At 45.0% G+C, this 9,502-nt stretch overlaps 1 protein-coding gene across 1 annotated transcript; it reads right to left on the bottom strand.

Moving 5' to 3' along the window:
* Window positions 1-779: 779 nt before the first annotated feature.
* LOC307025756 (E3 SUMO-protein ligase ZBED1-like) lies at window positions 780-8,866 on the bottom strand. The gene is made up of 2 exons (XM_079660612.1): window positions 2,632-8,866; window positions 780-2,024 (listed from the first exon to the last, which is right to left on the bottom strand). The coding sequence occupies exons 1-2, from the start codon at window positions 3,548-3,550 to the stop codon at window positions 1,009-1,011; spliced, it is 1,935 nt and encodes a 644-aa protein (XP_079516738.1). The 5' UTR covers window positions 3,551-8,866; the 3' UTR covers window positions 780-1,008.
* Window positions 8,867-9,502: the final 636 nt, after the last annotated feature.

The raw sequence follows: 9,502 nt of genomic DNA, 5'->3' as shown, positions 1-9,502 counted from the left end.
CACCTGATCAGAGTGTATTCTCTTTGGTACCCCGAACCGGTTGAACCAGCTGTCGACTTGGACTTTCGCTACCGTGAGAGCAGTCTGGTCCTTAGTTGGCACCGCCTGCGTGTATTTCGAGAACACGTCGGTCATGACCAGCACATTCTCTTTACCGTTAGTCGCAGGCTCCAGCAAGGTGAAATCTATGGCCAGTATCTCCATTGGTTGGGTGGCCAACAGAGTACCCTGGTAGGTCTTCACCCCAGGCTGGACAGCTTTCGACAATACACAGCGTTGGCAACTCCGACGATGGTTCTCTATATCAGCCCCCATACCAGGCCAGTAGCATCGCTGGCTGGCCAGGTCAGTGGTCCGTCGCACCCCCTGGTGTCCATGTTTGTCGTGGAGGTTATTTAAAAGTTCTTCGTGCAGGCACATGGGCAGAAGCAGTTGTGCATAGACTTCCCCATGAGGGGATGCGACCTGCCTATACAGTACACCCTCTTTTTCCAGGATGTGATCCCATTGCTGGACAAGACGCTTGACATCCTTTGAGAGTAGTAACCTCTCTTCCTTATTTGGTCGCTTTCCTCTTTTCCAGAATGAAAGAAAGACTTCAATGTAGGGCTGGGCGATATGGAAAAAAATGTTATCACGATATGTTTTTCCATATTGATCGATCTCGATTCTTATCACGATATGTAGTTTTTGCAGATGCTGCCAGTGTGAGGGACATCCTGAAGCTTGAAGAAACAAGAGATTCACTGAAACTTTATAATAAAGTTGAATGCCTTCCAATAGTGAGAACAAAATGCTTTCGCTCATACAGAATAAAAAAACAAAAACAATTATTAAATAATAATAATCTCAAATATTTGTACAAAACCAAGGCAGTACAAAACCAAGTGGGTCAGACCCTCTGACACATTAAAGTGCTAAACATAAAAAACATGTGTAATGTGTAAACATAGTAAACCAGTCACAGTTATTCTACATCTTGTGCAGTAGTGAACATCATTTACCCCATTACAGGTTTTTTGCAAGAAAGACAAGTCTGTTCACCACATCTGGCTTTAAAGCTGCCCTATGGCAGGACACAATATTGCCACTTGTACTAAAAGCACGCTCTGAGGGTGAGCTGGTGGCAGGAATACATAGATACCGCTTTGCCAGGAAGCTCACTCTGGGGTATGATGTGCAGTGCATTTTCCACCATGCCAGGGGGTTGGTCTCACCGTCTACTTCTGGAGCTAGCAGGTAACTGTTCAGTTCAGCCTCAACATCCTGCTCATCTGTTAGACTAGAGGTAGAAACAGAGTAGGACTTCTTGAAAAAGCTGCCCAGTGTCTTCCTCTGCATTTTGGCTGGTGGAGCTGAAGCTGTAGCAGTAGCAGTAGCTGTAGGTGTGAGAGTAGACTGTGGTGTGCTCTGACAGTCACCCAGGATCTGTGCCACAGCTCTGGATTTCACAGCCTCTACCTTGTCACCTTGGATGTAGCGGGTCTTGAACCGAGGATCAACAAGAGATGCCATGTTAAGGAGGTCATCAGTGGCATCATCATCATACTTTTCATTCAAATATGTGGTGATAGTAGTTTTGATGGCCTTCGTTAGCTCTGTGTCATCCTCTCCTGGCTTCAAGACCTCTGTATTGAAGAGCTGTAGGACAGGTTTCACACAAGAGACACTGACATGTGCTTCACCAGAGAGGGCATCAGTGAACTCAACAAGTGGATTAAGGGCCTTGTGTACAGACTCCAAGACCTCAATGTCTTGCCATGAGAGAGCCAGGTGCCTTGTTTTTCTATCAGCAGATAAAACCTTTGAAATGGCCTTCTCCTGCTCCAGTACTCGTGCTATCATTGCATGGCGAGAACCCCACCTGGTAGGTGATTCTGTCATCAACCGGTGCTCAGGTAGGTCGAGCTCCTTTTGTGCAGCTGTTAGTTCTTTTTTCTTCTTCCATGAGTATGAGAAAGTACTAACCACTTTTTTGCTCACACCCATGGCTCTCTCTATTCTCTTGTCTCTCACACTTCGCTCTGTAGATGACAAAAATGTAGTATTATTAGTATTAAGTATTATTTAAAAATTAGTTTCTGTCTTATAATAATAAATCATAATATTGTCATGACATCCTTGATATGAAAATCAATTAGACTACACACATAAACATATTTTTCCTCAATTTAAGTTGAGTACAGTGATAGAATATAAACTCTTCATTCAAATACATCTTAGATGCAAAATGTTAGTAATGATCGAATTATCACCTAGTATCAGTATCAATAGTTATAAAGTGATAGCCTGTACATTGGTTTATTGAGGCATGTAAAGTGAAATAATTTTGTTTTCAGATACATTCCTATTTCTATTCCAATTTATACACATCAGTAATTACCAGGTGCAATAATTACATAGGCTACTGAGTCCCAGTTACCAATTTTGAGAATATACTTTATGAAGAATAAATCACATTGTTACTATCATTTCATGAGAAGAGGTAAAAATATACATTTTATTCCAGCTTTATGGGCAACAGTGTATAAGAATACGAATCATTACACTGAGCTATTATTAGAGCTGAAAATGTAGCCTTTGACATCATCATGAACTTTTTTTATTATTAGCCTATCATCATGAACTTACCAATGGCAAGGTGCAGTCGATGACCAAAGCACTGCAGCCGGGACCAGCCTTTGAGGGAAACAGCCTTGACAACGTTTGCACCGTTGTCTGTTGTGATGCACACCTGTCGGTCTTCCCTAAGGCCCCAGGATTTGAGTGCATCCTCCAGCCCCTGGCTGATGATTTCCCCAGTATGGTCCTCTGGGAAGTATGCTGTCTGTAAGCATTTGCTGTGTAGAGCCCACTCCTCGTCAATGAAATGAATCGTGAGACTCATATATGGCTCCGATGTACGGCTAGACCATAGATCGGTGGTGGTGGCAAAGTATTTAACATCATTCAGATGAATTTCCACCTTACGACGGCATTCATTATAAAGCTGTGGCATCGCCGTCCGAGAAAAGTATTTTCTACCAGGGAGCTCGTACCTGGGGTCTAACACTTTGATCAGTTTCCTGAAGCCTTCTTTTTCCACTGTGTACAGGGGCATCATATCTTTAGCGAGGCAATAAGTGATAGCGCTCGTTATAGTTTTGCTCCGCTTTGACTGTTTTTCATACGGGGCAATGGCTGCAAAGCACGACTGGATGGATTGTTGTTTATTGATGTTACCGGGCGACGTGTGTGTGTGGCTTAGCTTCGTGTGTGGTGTGCTAGCTTGAGCCCGCAGTGTCACACTCTCTGTGTAGTTAGTGGGGTGGTGCCTTTTCAGGTGATTGAAAAGGTTAGTCGTATTCCCCGTCCTGGCTGGTACTACCCACCGGCATATTTTGCAGACCGGCTTCGTCTGCTCCTGGTCGCTTTTGCCGTAACCGAACCATGTCCACACAGCTGACGTGGTGTGACATTTTTTGTCAACTATGTCTTCTAGTAGGCCTACGGTGTCGCTTTCGCGTTCGCCAATAATTTCACTTTCACGGTCCTCTTTAGTTTCGCTCATTTTTGACAACTTCTTTGTTCATCCCTTTCTCCCTCTGTCTTCAGTCTCACTCTGTAGCCACGCTGCTCGCTCGTGGGCGTGTCCTACCGGCATACAGCAGCCAAACTGATACTGGTGTTGTTGCGCCTAGGCGGCCTACTTTTTATTAAGATGTCATATCGAATAATATGTCCCAAGCATAATATCGCAATCGATCAAAATTTTATCGCGATCCCGAACCGAGATCGAATTATCGCCCAGCCCTACTTCAATGGTGAGGTCAGCACCTTGCAGTGTAGCCAGATCTGGTGATCTGTGTGGGAAGACTCCGATTTGCTGCTGTGCCACCACCACAGGTTCCTTGACGTAGGCGGAATATTTGAGGAGGTGTTGGCATGTTGGTTCGGCTGCTCTTGGGGCACATCCTGGTCACTGTACTGGCGAGAGAGAGAGTCAGCATTTCCATTGTTTCTTCCAGGTTTGTAATGCACAGTGAAGTCAAAAGCTGCTAATTGAGCTGCCCATCTTTGCTCAGTGGCCCGCAGCTTAATGTTCTGAAAATAGCTTAGGGGATTGTTATCAGAGCTATAGTTCTCCATGTTGCGCTCTGAACCCCTCAGTGAACGACTTGCATAGGCCACTGGTCTTAATTTGCCCTGGTGGTCTTGTAACAGTACAGCTCCTAGTCCCTGATGACTAGCATCCACCTCAAGGACAAAAGGTTTTGTGAAGCCAGCAAAGGCTAAGATGGGTATACTAGTAAACATCCTCTTCAATTCAGTGAAACTGTGATTGCATTCCTCCATCCACATGGTAGGCAGTACAGCTGCTGGCCTTTTTCTGCTTTCTTTGGCTACTTTGAAGACATTTGCCACCAGTTGATGTAGGGGCGCAGCCAATTGTGCAAACCCCTTTACAAAACAACGGTAATAGCTGCACAACCCAAGGACGATCTTACTTCAGTCACATCTCGGGGTACCCTCCAGTTCTCCACGGCAGAAATCTTGTCTGTATCAGTTGCCACTCCTTCACTGGACACCCGGTGTCCAAGGTACTGCACCTCTTTCTGAAAGAAGTGGCATTTGCTCATTTTGGCCTTCAGGCCTTTCATTTGGAATCTGCTGAGGACCATCTCCAACCGCTGCAGATGCTGTTCTATGGAGGTAGAGAAAATAATGACATCATCCAGACAGAGAAGGACTTACTGAAGGCTCTGGTCACCAAATATTCTTTCCATAAGTCTCTGAAAAGTCCCAGGAGCATTACACAAGCCAAAAGGCATTCTCTCAAACTCAAACAGTCCAAAAGGCGTACAAAAGGCCGTCTTGGCTCAATCCTTCTCAGCGACAGGGACCTGATTGTAGACGCTTGCCAGATCTAATGTGGAGAACCATTGTGCGCCAACAAGAGCATCCAGAGTTTCCTCGATGCCGGGTAGTGGGTAGGCATCTTTCCGAGTTTTAGCATTGAGTTGCCGGTAATCCACACACATCCTAATCTCTCCAGTCTTCCTGCACACCAACACAATGGGGGAAGCATAAGGACTGCTGCTCTCCCGGATGACTTTACTATCAAGCAGCTGCTTAATGTGATCCTTAACTGCCTGCCACTGCGTAGGGTGAATTTGTCTATATCTTTGGCGGACAGGGACCTCATCAAGAAGTGGAATCTCATGTACAATCTCATCAGTACACCCTAGGTCTCCCTCATGTTTAGCGAATACTTGACTAAACTTCCCTATCAGCTCCCTTGCCTGTAATTCTTCTGCGGGTGAAAGCCCTGGCCAACGTAAGGCTGAAATAGTTTCAGAAATGGTAACTGGGGCCTCTGCAACAACCTGTGCGCTGACTACCGTCACGACTTCCTCCACTTCACCCTCCACATGTTCTTCCTCAAACTCAGTTCTGACCCCTCAATCCCCTCAACAACATGCAATTTACCCAACACCTGTTTAAAGTGGACTGCAGCTCTGGTGGCTCCCACATTAACCACTGGCATAAAAAGCAACACCGTTTTCGACTGTCACTAGGGAAGGGGACAAAAGCAGCCCTGGAGCAATATCTGAGCCCCCAGGCTCTAAAAGCATGGTGGTGGGCGGAGTGTATGTAATTTTTGGGCAGGTCACCTGCACAAACTTTACTGATCCAGCTGGTATAAACTCCCCAGTCCTGCTGAGGACACGAACACTACCCCTCGGAACTAGTGGGCAGGCTTCGAGTCTGTTACAGTAACGGAGAGCTGGCCCCCAGCCTGTCTCTGCCTGGATGGCAGACAAAGAGGCAAACAATGCATCCCCTTGTTGGGCAAATAGCTCTCCGTAGCATTCTGTGATTACATTCATCCCCAAAAGCCCTGGCACATTGTGTTGCTTTAAGGCAGAAGCAGTGTCTTTTAACACCAAGACCCCACGACTTGGAATCTTTTTACCCAACACCTGGATATCCACCTCAAGATATCCAACATAGGGAATTAGAGATGTCCCGATCCGATCACGTGATCGGGGATCGGAGCCGATCACGTGATTTTGAAAAGATCGGAATCGGGAGGAAAAAAATCGGGGATCGGGATTTTTTTTATTTTTTAAATACTTTTTTTATTTTTTTTATTCAATGTTACAAAACGAAAATGACCATGTTCAAGTCTTAAAGTCATCCTGAGGCCTTAGTTTTGGTTTCAAATTACACAACATCATGTATGTGTTGCTTCTTTGGGGCTTGTTTTTATAGACCTATTTCTCTCAAATCTGGCAACAGAGTGGGCAGGGCGCAGTGTCTAATTGTAGCAGTAAGCTAACGAGTACTGATAAGCTTTATTTTATTTTGATCCAATGCTGCACAACTGAACTGATCCAATGCTGCTGTGAAAAAAAGAAGCTATATCCATGTTGGATAGAATATCCAATTTAAATAAAAAAATAACCTTAAGGGACAACTTGACTGCTTTTTTTCTTTTTTTTCTCTTAATGCATTGCATAAAGATCGGATCGGGAAAAATCGGTATCGGCAAATTGTCAAAATCAAATGATCGGAATCGGATCGGGAGCAAAAAAGGTGATCGGAACATCCCTATAGGGAATCTCTAGGCCGTTGGCAGCCTTCAAAGCTAACCACCCGCATGTTTTAAGTTTAGGGGCATCCCAGTGTTGAAACACCTTTTTAAAGAGTGACTCTGTTATGGTTGTGACCATGGAACCTGTGTCCAGCAAACACTTTACCATTACACCACCCATCTGTACCTCTACCACAGGACATTTACCTATGAGGGGTATTAGGTTTGCAAGGGGAAGGGCCTGCTTAGGATGACCATCATAAACAATGTGATCATTAGCAATTTATTCTTCTGCAAAACCCATACCTGACGATATTACAGCAGCTGGAGCCGGGTTGTATTCTGGCTGGTCACTGGGTACGCTGGATGCTTGTGGCCTCTGACCCTGGTGACACTGGCGGAGGACATACCCAGGCTTCCAGGCAACCAAATGGGTTGGCCATCTGCAGTAAACTGGTAGTTGGGCTTATTGACACGAGAAACAGATTGGTCAAGTACAGTTTCCATCTTAGACAGACCTTTTATAATGCTTTCAATTTGCAACGGCTGTTTCTTAAATAGTTATTGCAAAGAAACCAGATCTGGTCCAGCCCCAACCCCAACGGCATGGCAAGCTCCACCTAAATGTACATCTGCCCCACATTGATGTAGCCCAGCTCGAGCATGTCCTGCAGGCCTCTCACCCTCTTCAGCCCACCTGATTCCCTCCTGACGCAGTGATAAAAAGGAAATTGCCGGACGTTGCCTTATGAGACTCTTTAACTCGCAGCGCAAGGCCATATCCCGCACATACTCCACAAACTGGTCCCTAGCCAGAATATCTAGATCCATGAACCTATTTGGATATGCACGTTTGATAGTCTCAATTATTTCCCACAAAGAATGGGAGAATTCCTTTAAAGACTCTCCCTCTCTTTGTTTTCGATCAAAAAACTGTTTTTGCAGGCTTACAAAGGAGGAGGAGGAACCATACAGCTCTTTCAGAATGACTAAAATTGTATCAGGATTTTCCCTCTCCACCAAAGTACGAAATCTGATTTCAGTTTTTGCTTCCTCCTCCAAATGATCATAAAGAAAGAGGGCCTTATCTCTGGCGGTCATGTGCCTGTCTCTCAAATATGACTGCAACTGTTCTATCCAATCATATATGGACATGTGAAGCTTAGAGCTGGAGCCTGAAAAGTAGGGACATTTTCTCTCTCTTTGTATGTACACAAAACGCTCAACTTGGGGTGTAGACAAGTTGGGTGATGCTACATTACCGCTCTGAGGTAAGCCACCTGTATTTGCACTGGTAGTAGCTGCATCTGAACTGGCACCCCTTTCTTGGAGTAGATGCTCATTAGCCACGTGCAGTCTCTGTACCTCTTCACGCAGAGCCAACAGTTCCTCCACCTTTTGATCAACACTCATTTGTGTAGGTTGGTTTACAACTTTGCAAAAGAGAAACAAGTGTCGGAGATAAATATGCAATACAGTTAAACAGCAATGGGGTCACATTTGTTGTCAATGGCCATTGGTTTCCTTTACAGGCTCATCCACGTCCGAGGGCCTTTGTCCCGTTGTCCAGCCACTGTCTCTATTTCAATAAACAAAACAAACTAAAGAAACCAAATATACAGGAATTCATGCCTCTTTTAAGTAATCCTGACGACAACTAAAGTAACTTGTGTTCACAGTTTCCAGCTATGTCAAAAACACTGTATTGGGATTAAGTAGTCTGTGATCTGGCCCGCCATGTGTTAAGTGCCAGTAGTTTGCTTAAACATATGTGTGTGCTTAATTACTTTGTATCAAATAGTAGCAGTCTGTATAACAAGAAGCTGGAAATATGAGAAGTTAAACATTCCTATTAGGAGTAGTGGCGGTTTGTATGGCAGGAGGCTAGAGATGTGAGAGATGAGATATCCTTATTTGGACACAGCGTGTCAAACATCTGGAAGGCTGCATGGTAAAATGTGTGTGCGTTAAACATGCTTAGGGAAATGTATGTGCGTTCTGTCAAGGAGTCCTATGTATGTTTCTGTAAAGTTATACTACTTCGAAGCATTGCTGTAGGACTGCTTGAGAGCAGAGGTAATGTTTTCCTCGTTATTATTGATTGTTGTACAACGAAATAATCATTGATCAACTATACCTGTTATGTGCACCGATATAGTGAAACATCCGTGTGTGTGTGTGTGTGTGTGTGTGTGTGTGTGTGTGTGTGTGTGTGTGTGTGTGTGTGTGTGTGTGTGTGTGTGTGTGTGTGTGTGTGTGTGTGTGTGTGTGTGTGTGTGTGTGTGTGTGTGTGTGTGTGTGTGTGTGTGTGTGTGTGTGTGTGTGTGTGTGTGTGTGTGTGTGTGTGTGTGTGTGTGTGTGTGTGTGTGTGTGTGTGTGTGTGTGTTCTTCTTAGCACTCAGGGACACAGGCACACACACACACTGTAAGGAGATGGGGCGAATCAGACGGAGTCAAACATCTGTTAACATCTCCTTGTAAGGAGATGGGGCGAACCAGACGGAGTCAACGACTGCTGACTCATTGCCTAGGGCCCCGCCCAGGAGTGAAGCAACCAATTAGAAGATATGAAGGGAGGAGCAACCGACACAACTCCTCCCACAGAAACTGTATGTAAGCTGTTCAATATCCATACTGGACACTCTCTTCTGACTGGCTGTCGTGATACGTATTATTACACGGTAGTAGAATTGAGTCCAGGGTACTCTGTATTTTGTAGTGTTGCTTTTACCATTAAAATCAGCTCATTGCTTATCTCATAACTCGGTGTTCGAGTCCTTTCCTTGAAAAGACTACTCATCAAACGATCGGTGCGGAGCAGATTCAAACCTTCAACCACGCCACTGGGTGGTGCTCCAACAGTTTTGGTGACCCCGACGTGATGAGTAGGGACTCATAGAAGGAACACCGACAGCCAACGGACGA

Source organism: Notothenia rossii (genome assembly GCF_949606895.1).
Source record: "Notothenia rossii genome assembly, chromosome: 11".
NCBI lineage: Eukaryota > Metazoa > Chordata > Actinopteri > Perciformes > Nototheniidae > Notothenia > Notothenia rossii.
Note: the sequence above shows the minus strand (reverse complement) of the source record. Positions and strands in the feature narration are given on the sequence as shown.

Coding starts and splice junctions, on each gene's coding strand:
- LOC307025756 (XM_079660612.1), bottom strand. CDS start 3,550: ATGAGCGAAACTAAAGAGGACCGTGAAAGTGAAATTATTGGCGAACGC. Junction 2,025..2,631: donor TCGACTGCACCTTGCCATTG/GTAAGTTCATGA, acceptor TGTCATCTACAG/AGCGAAGTGTGAGAGACAAG.